The sequence below is a fragment of the Balaenoptera acutorostrata genome, chromosome 18 (genome assembly GCF_949987535.1).
Source record: "Balaenoptera acutorostrata chromosome 18, mBalAcu1.1, whole genome shotgun sequence".
NCBI lineage: Eukaryota > Metazoa > Chordata > Mammalia > Artiodactyla > Balaenopteridae > Balaenoptera > Balaenoptera acutorostrata.
In genome coordinates, this window is record NC_080081.1 from 720,526 (window position 1) to 739,609 (window position 19,084).

The 19,084-nt window shown below is 61.2% G+C and overlaps 1 protein-coding gene across 14 annotated transcripts in view; it reads right to left on the reverse strand.

Annotated features, from left to right (window-relative positions):
- The window catches only part of MCF2L (MCF.2 cell line derived transforming sequence like), a 130,488-nt gene that overhangs the window by 52,425 nt on the left and 58,979 nt on the right, over nt 1-19,084 (reverse strand). The window contains exon 1 of one of the 14 annotated variants that reach the window (XM_057533017.1): nt 10,904-11,157. The exons of 11 other annotated variants lie outside the window; for them this stretch is intronic. In XM_057533017.1, coding sequence (XP_057389000.1) covers nt 10,904-10,976 — 73 coding nt within the window. In that variant the 5' untranslated portion in view covers nt 10,977-11,157. Of the gene's footprint in view, nt 1-9,414; nt 9,464-10,400; nt 10,417-10,903; nt 11,158-19,084 lie in introns of those variants that run through there. 2 more of the 14 variants (XM_057533022.1, XM_057533020.1) reach the window with 2 other exon arrangements.

The window sequence follows — 19,084 nt, forward strand, 5'->3', positions numbered from 1 at the left end:
GGGCGTTTCTGCAGAGACTCTCAGACCTGGTTCTGAGCAGCTCCGAGTGGCACGGCCTTCATGTAGCCCCTCCGACGAGAACACTCCCTCCTTCCTGGGCTCGCTGTGGACACCAGAGCTGTCTGCCCTCCGTGTCCGGCTCCCCACGTGCTAGGGGCACGGCCGATGCTCCTACCATCCCTGCCCGTTCTCACTGGCCGGACCACTGTCCATGTTAATTTGCTTCCGCAGAGAGACGTGCTTGGGGCCGCCGCCCCGACGTGCTTCGAGTTCCCCGACCAGCCGAGGTCCTGCCAGGCCCGGGGTCTTTGCACAGGCTGCCCCCTCTGTGATGCTTTTCCCATCCCTGTTTCCTGGTCCAATCTTACTCAAGATGTCTTACCGAGATGTCACCTCTTCGGGGGGGCCTTTCTCCGCCTCCTAGCCTGGCGGGGGCCTCACAGCCTCCTGCATCCCCCGTGGAGGGCACCAGCCGGCCCACTCCCAGGGCAGGAGCCCAAAGAACTTGTGCTGAAAGAATAGACGATGACTTCTCAGAGCTTCATTTGGAATCTGGCTAATCTGGCAAAGCTCGTTCTGACTTGCACCCAGGCTGGTTCCAGAATTTCTGCCCATCGCAGGCCCCATGGGTGCAGACCGCTGACCACGGCAGCCGCGCCCCAGAACCCACCACCCGTGAGTTTTCTTGGGCAGGACTAACCTAATATTGTGCCTTAGATCAAATGACCCAGTCTACGTTTAAAAGTAGGGTTACTCTGCGCACGAGGTCCATTCAGACAAATGAACTGTACAAAAACTCATACGTGTTAAATGGTCACTGGCCGCCCCTAAGAGAGCTGGGAATAACCGAGCACAGTTTCCAGCTGCCATCGAGGCACATGGTGTTTGTCACGTGACCCTCCGTGGACAGCGGGCGCTGGGGTGTCAGGCACTTACTGCTTCTTTCTCACTCAAAAACTGGGGCCTCGTCCACGATATTTCATCTTGCACTCGAGCGGCAGGTGACGGCCAGTTGAGAAGGAAGTGGAGGTGCCCGGCCTGGCCCATCTGAGGTCTGGGACGGGAAGTGGGGTCGCCCTGCCCGCCAGCTCAGGGTCAGGGTCAGGGTCAGGGGAGGCCCAGCTCCTGCACAGACCCGCTCTGTGTGCGCACAATGCCTCACAGATAACCACCCGACAACAACTTTCCTGTCGCCCAGACGTAAGCGGAGACTCCAGGCAATTACCCAACACAGAGTCACTCTGAGACGGGAGGGGTGCAGGGGGGAGAGGACAGCGCTTCCCTTCCAACCCCTGCAGGGTGGGGGCCGGGGGCCGGGGGCCGGGGGCCGGGGACGGGGTCTGCAGGTTGACCTGGCCCCGCTGGTACCAGCTCTGGGAGCCCGTCTGGAAAGGTCCCTCTGTCCCGAGCACTGCAGGGGACAGACGCCCGCTCCCTGTCAGTGGCCAGAGGGAACGACCCCTCGCTGAGCTCACGACATCTCAGTGGTGCGGGGCCCCAGCTCAGTTCTACACGAGGACAAAGGGGAGGAAACACCAACCGCTGGAATCTCTGGCCACAAAGTGGTCCCCTGAGTCCTGCCTGGTCTGGGCAGCAATCGGAGAGTCCGAGGGAGGGGGTATCACCCTTTTATCTTCACACCATTTCATCTTAACACAATCAGACTCCGGCAGCAAACTTCCTTCCTCTGGCAAACTGGCTCGCACATTTGCTTTCTTTTAGGACGAGGATTTCATAATGCAGAGCAGGCGGCATCTGGCCCGTGCTGTCCACGGGAAGGGCCTCTGAGCTGCACCGTGCTTGCCAGCGCGGCCTCGGGCTGAGAACACACGCAGGGCTGGGGCTCGAGAGACGCAGAGCGCGTGGACCCTGGAAATCCACGTCCAGGTGGCGAGCGTCCCAGTCAAGGGAGCCCACAGCACGTGCAGGAGCCTGGCGTTCGCGTTCGGAGGCTGGTCCCTGCCTTGCCGGTGACCTTGGATCTCGCTGAAGGGGGACAGGAGCCTGAGAAGGGCTCCTACGGAGGGGTCGGCAGCTGGCAAGAGGCCCTGGGCCGCAATGTCCACTAAGTCCGTTACGGCTAATTCTCTTCCTTGTTTATATCTGGCTGAGCATCCACACCCGAGGCTTTCGTTTATTTTCTATCAAAATACACCCGTGATGCCCTTTCAGAGTCCAAAGTGGAGAGTCCGTGGGGTGGTTTCACCAACTCACTTGGGTGGGATTCCTAGTCCACCAAGACCCCAGCCCGGAACCTCCAAACCAGAGCAGAGTGTGTGCAGAGGAACGGCCGCAAAGAGGCGACTCCAAGCCGGGGGACGAGGATGCCTGGGGCTCCGAACGGGCTCCGTTCCGGCCGTCGGTCAGGCAGGGACCCGTCAGCTCCCCGAGTCCCTGGTCAGGCAGGAGAGGCATCTCCATGGCAACCTGTAGTCCCCAGGACGGCTCTGGAACTCAGTCCTGTGGGATGTTGGAGATCTACACTCACTTGGGCTGAATCCTCTCTCACAGGCCATCCTGGGTGTTTTTGACAAGTTACTCGTTACTGGATTTTAGGCACAAACATCTCACGTCACGTACGATCCATCGTTGACTCAGTTCACCACTGTTCTCCCCGATTTCCTGATCTCAGGACGTGAATCCTTATGTATTTTAAAATAAAAGGCCCCATATGAGAAGATGCTGAACCAAACTCGTCCTCAGGGAAGCCCCATCCTCAGCAGAGGGGTTGGCTCCCAGGCACCACGGCGGAGCTCAGCGAAGCAGCCGGGGCCCAGCTGGCGCCGTAGGAGCTCTCCCGCATGGGCACCGGGGACAAACTCTGAGCAGAGCCGCGGACAAACTCTGAGCAGAGCCGCGGACAAACTCTGAGCAGAGCCGCGGGAGGCCCTGGGGGACCACGGGGGGTACCATCCGTGCAGACGAGGCCCAGCGGCCTCCTACCATCCAGGCTCTAGACCTGCATCTTCCAAGGCCACGGCCCACTCGGCAGCGCGTCTGCAGCTCAGGCTGCACGGGAATGACTCTCCTGGGGCCTCGGCGAGGCTCATGTAGAATCCTCATCCCGCCCTGCCCCGCCGGCCATGGCCTTCCCAGTTGATCTCAGACGAGAGTGCAGGCTTCTCAAGGCCACCCGCCCGCGGGGCTGGTGCTGATCAGACCCTCCTTCCGTGCGCTGGAGAGCAAATCAGAGGCCAGGGCCCCCCCAGGGACACCAGCCGACGCGTTTCCATCTGCCCCTTCACCAACACCCGTTTTGTGAAGGTTTCGGACGTCAGAAGAGACCACCTGGGCAGCAGCTTCAGCCAGGTGGGCCTCGGGGCGCACGCTCCACACCCACCCCAGGGGCCCCGGATACGAAGCTTGCACGCACGTTTCACAGCCTGGCTTGTGGACATTCACACCGCACGCTTGGCGGTTTCTGAGCTACAAACAGCTTCTTGAAAAATAGCTTTTGGAATCCTGTCCCATAGGATGTCCACTACATCACCTCTGCCAGGTCCTGGGCGACGCAGGACATGGCAGACACCTGGCTTAGACGTCGCACCGCCTGCCGACGGCAGACGGCTGAGCCCCAGCGGGCCTCAGAATCCTCTCTAACACAGGCTCCAGGCAGCTTGCCAAGCATGCAGAGACCTGCCCCGACCTGCATCAGTGCGTAAGCAACCCTCACACCCACTGACCCTCACACCAGCATGGAGCATTTTCCCAGGGGCTCCACTCACACTGGGGGGCTCCAGACTTTCACTTCTCTGCACCTTCGGCAGAGCCCCCTCCCCAGTCAGGGAAAGAGAGAAGGGCTCCGCAGTTGGACAAACTTGGGGAGCACCACAGAAAACCTCTTGTTTTGGAGACTCTGGTACTACCCCCCAAACTTAACTGTCACGGGTTCTGGGGTGTGCGGGGAGAAGGGGGTGCACGGCACCTCCGACTCCTGCAGGATTCACGTTGTTGACAGCATACTTGGGGACAGGCCACCCTCACTGGTCCTTATGAAAACAAAGAAAAAGTCTTCAATGAAATTCCCACACAAGTACCCACTGAGTCAATGACACAGATTAAAGTTAAAACAAAACACCGAGGTCTCAATCAAGAAAGCAAGTGTGGGCTTCCCTGGTGGCGCAGTGGTTGAGAATCTGCCTGCCAATGCAGGGGACACGGGTTCGAGCCCTGGTCTGGGAAGATCCCACATGCCACGGAGCAACTGGGCCCGTGAGCCACAACTACTGAGCCTGCGCGTCTGGAGCCTGTGCTCCGCAACAAGAGAGGCCGCGATGGTGAGAGGCCGCGATGGTGAGAGGCCCACGCACCGCGATGAAGAGTGGTCCCCACTTGCCGCAACTAGAGAAAGCCCTCGCACAGAAACGAAGACTCAACACAGTCATAAATAAATAAATAAAAGAACGTGAATTTCTAAAAAAAAAAAAAAATCTTAAAAAAAAAAAAGTAATCAGGGCTTCCCTGGTGGCGCAGTGGTTGAGAATCTGCCTGCTAATGCAGGGGACACGGGTTCGAGCCCTGGTCTGGGAAGATCCCACATGCCACGGAGCAGCTGGGCCCGTGAGCCACAATTGCTGAGCCTGCGCGTCTGGAGCCTGTGCCCCGCGACGGGAGGGGCCGCGATAGAGAAAGGCCCGCGCACCGCGATGAAGAGCGGTCCCCGCACCGCGATGAAGAGTGGCCCCCGCTTGCCGCAACTGGAGAAAGCCCTCGCACGAACCGAAGACCCAACACAGCCAAAAATAAATAAATAAATAAATAAATAAATAAGAAAATCCTTTAAAAAAAAAAAAAAAAAAAAAAAAAAAAAAAAAAAAAAAAAAGTAATCAGCATAAAATAAAAAAAAAAAAAAAAAAGCAAGTGTGTCTCAAACATCTCACTGTGACCAGTGGACATAAGAGAAAGTATAGGAGAAAAGTAAGAATTTCTTAAACTTGTAGGCTCTCTGGGCAACTGGATTACTTTTAAATGGGTTCACATAGAAAATCTTTAATCCACAGTAGAAATAGCAGTTGCAATATAACTATTACTAAGTACTTTTAATGTACTAATGCATTTAATTGTCACAACAAACCAAGAGGTAGGAACATGATTATCCCATTTTTTTGGATGAGCAAACTAAGGCACAGAGAGGCTGAGTGACTTGCCCGAGGCCACACAGCAGTGATGGGGTGACCATAGGTGCAGCAGAGCAAAGAAGGGCAGGGCAGGGGTGCCCTCAGCCTGAGACAGCATCAGGGTGGGTGATTCTGGGTCTGGGGTTAGCAAGTGGAAATGCTGGCGGGGGGCGGGGCATGTCTAACTTGGTGGAGGCTTGGCTCTGCAGAGCCGCGGAGAAGAGCTCCAAGTAACTGCAAAGCAGGGGAAGCTGGGCCCCTCCCGGGCTCAGAGGGGTTACAGCAAACGGTAAGGCCTTCCCCTGCATGTGATCTGGGGGGTCCCTGACCCAGCGGCAATGATCTAAGAAATGACACTGCATTAGATGAGACACTTTAAATCATCTCGTGAGTTTGCATTTCCTCCTTAGAGTCTAAGGAGAATTCTTTCTTCCTTCCTTCCTTTATTTTTGGCTGTGTTGGGTCTTCGTTGCTGCACGTGGGCTTTCTCTAGTTGCGGCGAGCAGGGGCTACTCTTCATTGCAGTGCGTGGGCTTCTCATTGCGGTGGCTTCTCTTGTTGCGGAGCACGGGCTCTAGGCGTGTGGGCTTCAGTAGTTGTGGCTCGTGGGCTTAGTTGCTCCGTGGCATGTGGGATCTTCCCACACCAGGGCTCAAACCCGTGTCCCCTGCGTTGGCAGGCGGATCTTAACCGCTGCGCCACCAGGGAAGCCCCTGAGGAGAATTCTGATCCGAGATCTTATAAGATCTGAAGCTGTGGGCGGAGAGGAGAATGACCTTGCCCTCGGTGAACGGGCAGACGTGCACCTGCAGCCACCTGTGAGCACGGACTGTCCGTTGTCCCCAAGGCTCACACAGACATGCCATCTGCAGAGCTGCTCTGGCCTCTGGGCCACCTCCTGGTCCAGAGGCTGTGTTTTATTTTGCAGAATCACCTGTTATGTGCAGGGATTCTGGCCTCCTGGGCAGTGGACCAGTGCTCCTGAGGCAGGTGGGAGCTGTGTGACCTTGGGCGTGTTACCTAAGCTCTCTGAGTTGGTCTCTTTGTCTGTAAACCAGGATAACCGTGGCATCTAGCTCTGGGGAGGCTTGTGCTCACATGCAGCAATGGTGTCTGGCATGCGGTGGGTGTTTAATTGCTGCTAGTGTGTGAGCCGGCACCTGGCCGCACTGCACCTCATGGAGGTCGGGCCAGGAAAGGGCCGCATCCACCCCTCAGCCTCTCCCGGTTTCTTCTGGCTCTGCTGCCGTTACCGAGAGCAGGGACGTGCCCACGGGGAAAGGCGGCTTCTGGGTGGGATGGTCCCACCCTGGCTTTTCCTGCTCCCCGCACCTGCTTGGAGACGCAGCTCTGCCTAGGACCCTCCACCCGGCCTGACCGCCCTGCGTCTCTCAGCTCAGCTGGGGCCCCCCCAGCGCCTGATCCCAGAGCCCCGGCACCCCCGCTGCGTGCGCCTCATCTGCGTGGCGGCTCACGTCTGTCCAGAGCGGGCCCCCCGCCCCCAGAGCTCCCGGGATGACCGGAGTGTCCCCGTCTCTGCCGCCCGACCCACAGACACCGCTGAGCGCTCGAAACGTGGTTGATGGCGGTGGAGCAGCTGCAGTTGCTGTTCATTTTATTCAGTTTTAACTGGTTTAACCGTAAACAGCCACACGCGGCCGGTGGCCGCAGAGCTGCACGGAAGGCTCTAGCATCTGGACGTCAGGAGCAGAGGGAGGCGGGGCCTGCCCTGCCCAGCAGAGAGGACCAAGCCGCGGGGTGGAGGGGAGAGGTGCCGCCTCACTCACTCAGTTCATGGGGCCGTGCTCCCCCCGGGTCGCGGAGCTGGGGTCTGGCCGCGTGCTCGGACGGCCAGGTTCACTCTGGGTTCAGGGTGGGCACTGGGCTGGGGCCTGGGATGTCCGCTTGGACCAAGGGGCCTTGGGCCCCGTAGAGGACCCAGAAGGGACCCCCTTGCCATGGGCGAGGGCCTCCTTTGCACCCACACCGTGGAGCTCCAGGCGGGGTCGGGCTGCCCCTGCGAGGCCTCCCTGGAGAAGGGCCCTGATGAACTAGAATCAGACCTGCAGGATGGGGGTGGCGGGGGGGTGGGGGCGGTGGTGGAAGCCCAGCAGGAGGCCTCGTGGCCACATCGCAGGCAGGTTAATTTACTACACGTTACTCTGCGCAGTGACTCTTGAGTGCCCAGAGCAGGCTGGAGGGATGAGGGTGGGTCACACACCCAGCAGGGAGCCAGGCGGCAGGTGGGCCAGGTAATGAGGTCGGGGAGGACTAGGGCGGCCCGGGGGCCTGGGCTGGAGCCTCCAAGCTTGGGCATGGGGTGTGGGCTGGCACGGAATAAAATCTCCGTGGACCTTTTATCATCAACAACGGTCCTCCTAGTGGCCCTCCTCCCCGTGCGGCACCGGGCAAACCCTGCCAGGGTCCAGCTCCCGAGCCTGGCCAGCCCACCAGGCAGGTCGTCACACACGATGACCCAAGGTTACGACGACGCAGTGGGCAGAACTGCTGAGACCCACCAGCTCCCCATGGCTCTGGGAGCCCCGGGGCCCGGGCCAAGCTGGAAAGGGGCGGGGGATCTGCAGGCGCGGGCGGGCCCACGAAGCAGCCCCGGGGCCAGACGGTGGGCGTCCCTCTCCTGGGCCTCACTGCTCCTCCCCTGGCCGAAAGTCCACCGCCACCCAGGGCCTGAGTGTCAGTCCTTTCCAAACCTTCCTCCTTCTCCTGGGCATCCTGGGCCCGAGGGCACCTGCCTGATGAGTTAATGTTGCCACTTAAACACGCACCCAGCGGCCCAGGTCCCTGCGAAAGAGCGGGTCCAAGAGCAGAACCGCAGCCCCCGCCAGGCAGGCCGTCAGCTTCCGTGCGAGCTGTGCTGGAAGTCCCTCGGGCTCCTGCCTGCTCCAAAAGCAGCGGCCCTCGGTGCCCAGTTAGGTGGAACCCGCCCTTGTGCTGCTTGCATCTCATCCCGGCCGGGCGGGGCCTCCACAGGGATCAGGGACGCGGTCCAGATGGGATTCCAGGCCCCGGAGATGACCGGGAGGGGGGCCGCGGCTGGGGTCACGCTGGCCCGGCCTCCCCACAGGACGCGCCGAGCAGAGGCCGCAGGAGGTGCCCCGAGGGCCTGGGGAGGACGTGGCGCCTTCCCGGGGGGCCGACGGCCAACAGCTTGCACACCCTTCAAGCCACACCACCATCCACACCCTCTTCGGACGTGGGCACTTCAGGGTTCAGTGAAAGCCAGCGGGTCCGAGCAGTGCGCCGGCAGCAAGGCCCCACCCTCACTCGGCTTTGGCTCGAGCCTCCCGCCATGCTGGGCCCCCGGCAGCTTGTCGGACACATCTCACAAACACACCACAGATACACACACGTGTGAGCCCACTGCTGTTTGGAAATGAAGGAGATGTGTGACAGCTCTTTTCTAAAACAACCACTCGTCAACAGTAAAAAGCAGTACGTCCATAAAGCTCAGGGATGTCCACCTACTTCCGCCCCTCGTCGCTCCGAAGACAGAAGGTGGGGCTGGGGGCAGCACCCCCAGGACCTGTCCAGATCTGCCCTCGGAAAGCAGCTCACAGAACGGGCCGCGTGGGAGGCCAGTGCGGCCCTGACACCCACACCACGCTCCCGCAAGGACCCCAGCAGCTCCCCAAACCCTCCCCTCGACGGGGGACACGCACATGGAGTCCCACTTTCTAAGTGTCTGCAGCTCGATAAATCTAAGACCAAACAAGGAACTGCACTGACCTTCTCAAAACACAACCCTCCCCCCAAAACACAGAAACAACGATGCACAGGGCAGAGGAGGCTGGGGCCCTGGGCGACAGGGACGGGGGCGCATGTCACCCTGAGCCTCACCCAGGCGGCCCTGCTGACGGGGTCCCTGATCGCCAGACGGGGCGGCACAGAGCAGAGCGGGGCTTGGGCCCTCCACGGACGCTGCCCCGCCGGAGCTTGACCGCGGAGCCCCGGACACACGTAGGAGACAGGGGAGAGAGACAGAGACAGAGAGTGAGAAAGACACAGAGAAACAGAGGGACTGAGGAGGAGAGACAGAGAGAGGGGAAGAGACACAGAGAGAGGGGGGAGAGGCAGAGAGAATGACGCGCACAGACACAGCGAGACAGACGAGACAGACCAAGCGAGAGAGAGAGAGAGAGAGAGAGAGAGAGAGAGAGAGAGAGAGACAGAGAGAGAGAGAGAGACAGAGAGAGACAGAGAGACAGAGAGAGAGACAGAGAGAGGAGGGGTGACAGAGAGGGAGCTGGGGGCGTGGCAGCCGCGGGTCGTGCACACCTGGCGACCTCACTGGTTTCGCAAGGGACAGGACGGGGGACCCTGGCCCTGGTCTGGGAGCGCGGCTCAGCCCTGCTGTCCTGCTCCGCGAGCTCCGCTGCCCTGGGCGCGGTGACGGAGCTGTGGTCTCGCCACGTGACTCTCATCCACGCCATCTGCTTAGGGCCCGGCTGCCGGCGCCAACCGCCCCCCCCCCATCCTGTGCAGCCTGAGCAGAAGTGAGGAAGGAGGTGCAGCAACCTGTCCGCAAACAGCAGGCGCTAACGAAAGTCAGCATCCGGTTACAGAGCCAGGTACGCGCCACCTGGGGAGTGTCCCCGGCAACACCAAGGGAGAGGTCACATCACATGTGCCAGCAACTCTGCGAAACCGGACAAACGCTTCCTTCTGTAGGAGGCCAGTGGATGGTTTCCAGAGACTGGGGGAGAAGCCCTCCACCCCTCAGGCACCCCAAATTGCCTCAGGACGTTCACTCAAGAGCCCGTGTATCTTAAAAGTAAAGCACGTGTTAGAAAAACACCTAGAATTTTTAAGGGAACCGTGATAAGAATCAGAGCCGGAGTGTAGTTTGGAAACAAAGGGACAGCTCTGAAGACCACGCGGGTCCACGCGGGAGGAGAGACTCCAGCGTGCGGTAGGGAGCGCACCGCCCACTGGCGAGCCTCTAAGCCCCAAGCCCCAGGAAGCGTCCCTTCCAGGATCCCAGCCTTGTCACCGTGCTGCCAGCTCCGGCGTGAGTCACACGCTCTCACCCCGTGTACCAGCTTGTGTTCCGACCTGGCCGCCCAGGCGGTCACCGTCCTGCGCCCTGTCCATCAGGAAACTCACCGATTCCCTCGTCTCACCTACCGGTCACCTCCTTATAAAACCGGAAACTTCACGCACCGAAGGCTAGGGTGTGGCTGATTCATCAAAATTTACAAAAGACTATTTAACGCATTGTTGGTCAATCCTTAGCAGAAGCACCCACAGGAAAATGAACTCACGACAAACTACTTCCAAGCGAACACCTTCCGTCCCTAGAAACGAGCCCAGGAAACTGGGCGCCCTCCCGGGCCCAGCTCTCTTTGTTCTCGGTCACCACGGGTGTGACCCTCCCCCAGCCAGGCAGGTACAGGAGCGCGGGCTGCAGACCGCCCCGCGGTGCTCCCCGCCGGTCCAGCCCTGGTCCCGCTGCGTGGAGGGGCCCCAGCGGCGCCCCCCACCATCGGCAGGTCTCCCGCAGCCGGAACAAAGGAGCTTCCAGGCGGAGCGGCGACCGTGGCCCGGTACCCGGCAGGCGCTGCCCGAGGACGAGGACGAGGATGAGGATGAGGATGAGGATGGGGGGGAGGGACGCGCGGCACGCCCACCCAGCAGGCTCCCTTCCGCGCCCGCCACCCGGCCCGGACCCCGCGGACAAGTCCCGAGTCCGGCGTGGGCGACGCCCCAGGCCCCCGGGGCCCCGCCCCCTCGCGCACGGCCCCCACGGCGCCCACCGGCCGCGCACCTGTGCGGGTCTTCAGGGGCAGCCACAGCGCGGACAGGTCCCGCGACAGCAGGGAGAGGAGGCTTAAGGTCATGCTGTCGCCCGCCGGCCGCGTCAGGAGGTGGCGACCGGCCGCCCGGAACGCCCGTGCTGGGCGCACAAAGGGACGTGGTCGGGCTCCATGCTCGCGCCGCCCGCCCGGAGTGCGAGGACCCGGGCTCTCCCCGGGGCCTCGGGTTTGCCGTCCCCGAGCCCGGGGCCTGCGGTCGGCTCCCCTGCTCTGCCCGCCGCCGGTTAACCGTGCGGCCAGGCGGTGGCAGGGCTCGCGCAGCGCCGGCTCCCTCCCCGTCGCCCGTCCAGACCCTCCCTGCGGGGCCCCGCGCTCAGCGGCTTAGGGAGCCGGGCGGGCGGGAGGCAGGACGGCCGGGGTTGGGGGCGCAGGACCCGGCCAGGACCTCCCAGGGCCGACCCCCCAGGTCCTCTGCAGCCAGACCTCAGAACACCGCCGCCAGGGGCTGGGGGGCGGGGGCGTGGCTGAGAACAAGGAAAATGGGGCGGGGGGGGGGGCGGGGGGGTCCCTGGGGAGCTCGTTAAAACGTGAAAACGCAGGGTTCGGTTCTGCAGGTGGCGCTCCCGGGGGAGGGGGAGGCCAGGCCGCCCCCCAAGGACCAGATCTCCAGCAGGAAGGACCCGAGGGGCTGAGCCCAGCCTGGAGCCGACCCACCTGGAGAGGACGGCCCTCCGGCTGGACCAGGAGTGGCCGTGGCTGTGCGTGCACGGGCAGCGAGGGCTCCGTCCTCTGCATCGTGGGAACGAGGCAGGTGTGCCCTCCCCCAGCCTGGGCCCCGGGCCGCTCGCCCCAGAGGAGGCCGTGGAGTCCAGCGGCTCACGCCACTGGGGGCACCGGTCACGGCACAGCCAACACGCGCCCCGTCCACGCTCCCGTCGTGCGTCACGTGGTCCCGGGTCTGACCTGGCCTTTGCTGGATGGGTCCCACGTCTTCCTTGTAACAGCTCCCCTGCGGCCTCCCGCTGGCGCTGGCACACGAGTCCCGCGAGCACAGCTCTCACACCCTCCGCCCAGGGGCCGGGACCGCGGACGTTCCTGCAGAGCGGGGTGCAGCTCCCAGCGTGGTGGGCAAGGCCCTCTGCGGCCGGGCCGGCCCAGCTCCTCCCCGGGCAGCCCTCGCCCACGTCCCCCCACGCGCGGCCTGCGGCTCACACCTCAGGCGGGTCCTTGCCCCGAGCGCGGCCTCCAGAATCACGCTCAGGGTGGCTGGCCTCTGACCCCTCGGAGACGCGGAGACCACAACGGCCCCCTCCTGCCCCAGGGACACCTCGGGCATCCAGCATGGTGTGGACGCCTGCCGAGTGAGTGACCGACAGCCTGAGAGGTGACCGCTCTGAGAAAGGAGTCTTCAGGCCCGACATGCCTTTACCAGGAGGCCGTGGCGCAGGCCCGGGGTACGTCCTGCCTCGCCTGCTCCCACTGTCCTTTCTTCCTGACCGACCGAGTCAAGGTCGAAGGCCCGACCTCCAGGCCACTGTCTCAGGCTCGTCGCCACACTCCTCAGCCAGCTGCCGGGCCACGGGCTCTGGGCTCACAGGCTCAGCTGTGGGCGCCCTTCTCCAGCCCCAACCTTTCCTCTCCAGGCTGTGCTTGAACGAGAGATGCGTGCCCGGCCCGCTGCTGAGTTGCGTGGCCTCCGAGGTGAGGTCCGAGGCCCACAGGTCTGGTGGGTGGAGTCCTAATGCCCGCCCTGTGCTTGTGCAGAACCAGCCAGAAGGCAACGCGCTTCAATGTGCACAAAACAAGCACGCACTCTCCTTTAAAACCAGTCCACTCCAGATCCCCGACTCGGAGTTTAAAAAGAGAGCCACTGGTTTGTAGGTTTTCCCTCTAAAGACACGTGATTTGTTCATCCAGGAAACGTGCGGCAGCGGCCATTGAGGCGTGGGGTCGTGGGGGAAGGGTCAGAGGAGGCCGGAGGCTGCTCTCCTGCCACGGGCCACGGGTCAGGGAAGCATCAGGACAAACCCCACTCGGTTAATCAGCTCCTGGTCTCTCCACCCCAAAGACCAGAGAGCCGAGAGGCACCAGCACCACCCACACGTCGGCACACCGCCAGCCCCGTTCCCGCGTCCACGGTGCTCGGGTGCCCATGTCCGCGCCTCAGCTTGTGTCTGCCGCCGCCCCCCAGGGCCGAGCCCCCGCTGCACCTCCAGCAGCCCAGGGCAGGTGCCTGACGAAAGGAACGTGGTCTCGGGCGGGCGGGAGAAGAGGCCGCTCCCTCTGCAGTCACCTCCCCCGACTGGCTCTCCGCGGCCCCAGAGGCCCTCGGGGTGGTGTCGGGGCCACAGGTCCACGCTCGCATGGCTCTCCTCGGCCTCGGGCCTCCGCGTCAGTCCCTGTGTGCCCACCCGCTCCCCACGTGGCCCTTGACCACAGGCTCCACCACAGACCTGGAAGCCGCTGGGGTTTTCCTCTCGCTGTGCTGACGGCTCTAGGACCATCGCTTCGGCCCCTGGTTTTCACGTCCACCCAATGCTATGCTCTCAAGAGTGGGCCGTGCACGGAGTGAGGAAGGGCGTGCGGGCCAGCTGGGGCCAAAGGGCACACAGACATTTCTCGCAGTCTCTGGGGATGGCTCAGTAGCTGATGCCCTGCAGAGCCTCAAGGACAGGCCCTGGGCCACGGGCGACAAGTCACACTGGGGGACAGCTGAGCCGGAGCTCAGAGTCGCACACGGATGCCACTGACATGCGGCTCTCCGGCTGGCGGGCGTGTCCGTCTGGGGGTGGGGGGGTTCGTGACCTCAGCCCCGATCAGCTGACACTGGTTACTTCTGCAGAGTTGGCTGCGTCCCATACCTCACCTCACGTCCCTTGTTTGGCGCTACAGGCCTGCGAGCTCACTCAGGACCTGGCCCCAGGGCCGGCCGCTGGACCAGGAGGGTGTTTGCTTAAGATGTAAACGCTCTCCCAGGTGCGGGGTTTGGTGAGTTTGCGGATATTCCAACCTTTTCAACCTACAAAGAAGGCAATTTTATGCGGCTCCGCCCAGCAGTACAGGCAGGCGACCAGCGCAAGATGCGGAAAGAACCAGCGGCAGAAGAGGGTGCAGAGAATCCAGGGAAGGAGGCCTGACGGTCGGACAGGAACCGGAGGCCAGAGGCTGCCGACCACGGGCCCCAGGCGGACGCCCTGAGAGAAAGGCAGCGGGCAGGGGCGGGGCCTCTGTTCCCCGGAGAAGCCCGCTGCGAAGGGCCGTCCAGCTTCCCCCGTCACCCTACAGGGGCTCCCTTAGCTGGAAGGACATGCAGGGCCGGAATTCAACGTGGACAGGGCGTATTTGAGCAAACGCAGCGTTCTGGGTCACGTGCGCATATTTAGCACACGGTATAGGCGGCGTCATGCTCTGAGCACACAGGGTGCACCCCGGCTGCACCCCGACCCCCCGCCTAGCTGGTCCTGTAAATAGTTACAGACACTTGGTATTAATTCTTCCTTGCCCAGGGATGCAAGACAAGCTCACCAAGGACAATCTCCTCGTGGGCAAGACTGCGCTGCTTGGACCGTGCAGAAGTCAGGACCAAGCCGCCACCCTCTCCGGCCACGACCCGCTGGTGATAACGTGGGAGGGACCATCCCGCGCTCACAGGCGCGCCCTTGTTTGCCGTGGCCACCCTTGCCACCTGGTCCTGTTTCATCGTCATGGCAACCTGTGAGGCAAGTGTCCCTGATCAGCAAAGCCTCAGGCAGCAGGGAAATTGGACACAGCGGCTACTCAGTTCTCTCCAGGCCCCCAGGCCCAGTTGGCCGCTGTCCCCTCCATGTCTCCTCCCTGACCTCACTGTCCCCCTCGCTGTCCCCCTCTCGTGTCCTCACTGTCCTTCTAAGGCCCCGTGATCCTTGCAGCCCGGGTCCCTCCCACCCCCAGCTGCTGCCCCTTAGATTAAGGTGCTCCCGGGGCTCTGCCCTGTTTCTTGTCTCCTGCAGCCCCGTCCACCCAGCTCTCCCGAGCTGAACGCATCATCCCTGCCCCCAGGGTCACCCACGGTCACAGGATAAGAAGCAGCCTTCCTGGAGTGACAGGCAGGCCCTGAGGAGCTGGCCTGAGCGGCGGTCCTCGCGGCCGGCCATCCGCGCGCCCGGCCTCCGCACGAGCTCCAGCCGTGGATGCGGCAGAGAACCTAGGAAGGTGTGCGGGGGCCCCACCTCGGGACACGTGCCACCACAATGTGCGGGACCCGCAAGGAGGGTGGGCGGCCACCGGGCAGAGGGCTCGCAGGCAGCTCGTCCCCAGGCAACCTCTCGGCTCCCGCAAGCACCGCGGTCCACGCATCCAGCTAGCGAGCCTGCGGCCGGCGCCCTCCAGTCTTAAACCAGCGCTCGCGGAAGACCACCACCCCCACCCGTCCCCCGGTCCCACGTCCTGGCTCAGGGTCTATCGGGGGTCTAGCCCTGGCCCCAGGCTCCAGGCACGCAGCTCCTTCCCCCGGATTCCTCTACCCACCCCCAGGCCTTCCAGTGATTCTGGCTTTGTTTGGCGGCTGGACGAGAGTCTCCTGGGAAGGCGGGTGGAGACTGCCCACCCCCACGGGCACCCCACGCTGGTCCCCAGCACTGTCCACGCGCGCCGGACCCTCGGAAGGGCTGTCTCTTCCTCATCCTCAACCCAAGACGACTTACGCTCTCCCGGCCCCGAGTTCACAGCGAGCCCGAGAGGAAGGGGACGTGGGCTCGCGGTCCCGCGGCAGACTCACGGAAGGCCGCCACGAGGCTGTGCTCTGAGTCTCCCGGCCCCTTTGGGGAAGGGAGCGCGCTTGTCGCTGTTGCAGCTGGAACCACTCGGCTGACGGCCACCCCTCCGTGCCCTGGGCCTCCCCTGCGGCCAGAATCTCCAGACCAGGCGCCTTGCCGGCTCTGAGCACGCACACCTCCGACCCGCGCTTCTTGCCACGGGGGGATCGAGGCTGGCCGGGACGTGCACCGGGAGGTGGCTCTGTCTGTCTGACCTTTGCCTGCGGGGTTCAAGTGCCAAGGGCACCGGGGGCTCTGACCACCTTTCGTGGGCGGCCCGAGATGGGACACGTGAAATCAGGGCCAAACGTATCCCTGCCGCATCAAAGACGATCCAACCGCCCCCAGCCCGGCTGCGGCAGAGCCAGGCCGCTTCTCTCTGTCTCTCTGGCTTCCCTTCCATCTGACTACAACCCGATTCTGGTGCCCAGTCACCCTCCAGGACAGCATACACCCAGACGCCGCGTCCCACAGGGCCCCAGCCCGGCTTCCCCACCCGCCCCCGCTCTACGCCGCCCCTCCCTCTGAACAGCGCTCGATTCTGTGTTTTACTGCATGTCTGCATGCAGTATGCTTTCCTTTCCCAGTCACAGCAGGGGTGAGCCCTGACGTTTTAGGACTGCCCACGGCGGGACCAGAGAGGGCTGTGGGCAGTGCTTAGTGCTCACTTTTATGCTGGCTTGTGTGTTGCACGTTGCACAGTGACCGAGCATGGGGGTTATACTGCGGGTGCCCTAAAGTCTCTCCTGATGACTACAGGAACCGGGGACTGAAAGACGGACAGAGGTGAGGCCAGCGGAAGCCAGTGACAGCTAACCACTCGGGTGGAAGGCAGCACGAGGGGCTCAGGACCCCCTCCCGCGGGCCGCAGAGCAGATGTGCTGCCCGCAGGGCTGTGAGCAGGGCCCCCGCCCACCTCCGTGAGCTAAACAGAAAGACTCTCCTGCCCTGTTGGAAAAAAGACACAAGAGCTGCAGATACTATCGCCTGCCTTCCGGGCGGGGCTGGGACAAGTGTTCATCTGCACCCATCACTCCCCACCCTCCAGGGCAGCGGGAACAATGTTCCATTTGTTCTGCACAAGTTGTGACCTGGACAGAAGGACCGGGAGGGGGCCAGGCCCCGCCTGCTAGATCAACAACTTCTGTCACAAACCCAGTAAATCCGGGTGGCTGTGAGGAGCAGACGCGGGGCAGAGAGCAAACACAGCTGGGCCTTAGGTTAATAAAATGCCACTGAATGAGGGTGAGGCTGGGTCCGTCCACTGGACACCCGTGGGTCCAGGACACCCTGGGTCCGGGACACCCTGGGGGCTCAGCCAGTGGATGGCAGGTGTCCGGGGCTCGGAGGGACGCCTGACTTACTGGCCCCTTCCTGCCCCCAGAGGAAAGGCAACAGCATTCTCCCCCCACCTGCAAAGCACAAAGGGGCTTTTGTTGTGGGATTCAGGACGGCGTAGAGAGGTGACACGGGCTTTTCTGGGCTGGACCACGGTGGTCTCGGGAATTCTGGATTCTAAATCCGACCACCGAGCTGGTCTCAGTTTCCTTAAGGGAGAGATCGGGACAAGGTCACCCACCCTCCAGGGCTCACAATCCCCTCCGTTCACAGGGTGGCAGGACCCTGGCCACGGGGCACAGAGGAAGGCGGCCCTCACCCGGCATGTGCGGTGCAGACCTGCCTGAGCCAGTGCTGGGTGTGCCTGAAGGGCTGAAAGAGTCTCGAGGGGGTGGCAACTCAGATCCCAGGCAGGAGGCTCGCGAACGAACGGGAGCCCAGAAGTGAAGACAGCAGGCGGGCGGTGCTGCCGGGCGGGGCGCTCAGGAGAACCGGGGGGCACCAGATGGGGACGCCCCCGGGCCCACCGGACCCACGTCTGGGGAAGATGGTCCCGAGAGTGGGGACAACAGATGGAGGAGTCAGATGCGGCAACGGGAAGGTCCCTCAGGAGGGGCAGATGTCATGACTCGTTTAAAGCTGTTTCCAAAACAAGCTTCCCGTCGCAGGAGGCTCGGGAAATTGTGGCACAAATGCCCTTGGGTTGGCTCACAGCTCTGCCGCCATGCGGGGCAGCGGGAGGCCCTCGGTCCTGGGGTGGCCACTGCAGGCACCTTAGAAAACTCTGTTTTTATTTTTAAAACCTACCTCAAGAAACAAAAAAAATCTCAACTAAACAATCTAACTATACACATAAAGCAATTAGAGAAAGAAGAACAAAAAAAACCTGAGGTTAGCAGAAGGAAAGAAATCATAGGGGCTTCCCTGGTGGTGCAGTGGCTGAGAATCTGCCTGCCAATGCAGGGGACACGGGTTCGAGCTCTGGTCTGGGAAGATCCCACATGCCGCGGAGCAACTGGGCCCGTGAGCCACAGCTACTGAGCCTGTGCGTCTGGAGCCTGTGCTCCGCAACAAGAGAGGCCGCGACAGTGAGAGGCCCACGCACCGCAATGAAGAGTGGCCCCCGCTCGCCGCAACTAGAGAAAGCCCTTGCACAGAAACGAAGACCCAATACAGCCAAAAATAAATAAATAAATTTATTTTAAAAAAAAAAGAAATCATAAACATCAGATCAGAAATAAATGAAAAAGAAATGAAGGAAACAATAGCAAAGCTGGTTCTCTGAGAAGATAAACAAAATTGATAAACCCTTAGCGAGACTCATCAAGAAAAAAAGGGAGAAGACTCAAATCAACAGAATTAGAAATGAAAAAGGAGAAGTAACAACTGACACTGCAAAAATATAAAGGATCATGAGAGACTACTACAAGCAGCTATATGCCAACAAAATGGACAACCTGGAAGAAATGGACAAATTCTTAGAAAGGTATAACCTTCTAAGACTGAACCAGGAAGAAATAGAAAATATGAACAGATGAATCACAAGCACTGAAATTGAAACTGTGATTAAAAATCTTCCAACAAACAAAAGCCCAAGACCAGATGGCTTCACAGGTGAATTCTATCAAACATTTAGAGAAGAGCTAACACCCATCCTTCGCAAACTCTTCCAAAAAACTGCAGAGGAAGGAACACTCCCAAACTCATTCTACAAGTCCACCATCACCCTAAAACCAAAACCAGGCAAAGATACTACAAAAAAAGAAAACTATAGGCCAATATCACTGATGAAATTAGATGCAAAAATCCTCAACAAAATACTAGCAAACAGAATCCAACAGCACATTAAAAGGATCATACACCATGATCAAGTGGGGTTTATCCCAGGAATGCAAGGATTCTTCAGTATATGCTAATCAATCAACGTGATACACCATATTAACATATTGAAGGATAAAAACCATATGATAGGGCTTCCCTGGTGGCGCAGTGGTTAAGAATCCGCCTGCCAATGCAGGGGACACGGGTTCGATCCCTGGTCCAGGAAGATCCCACATGCCG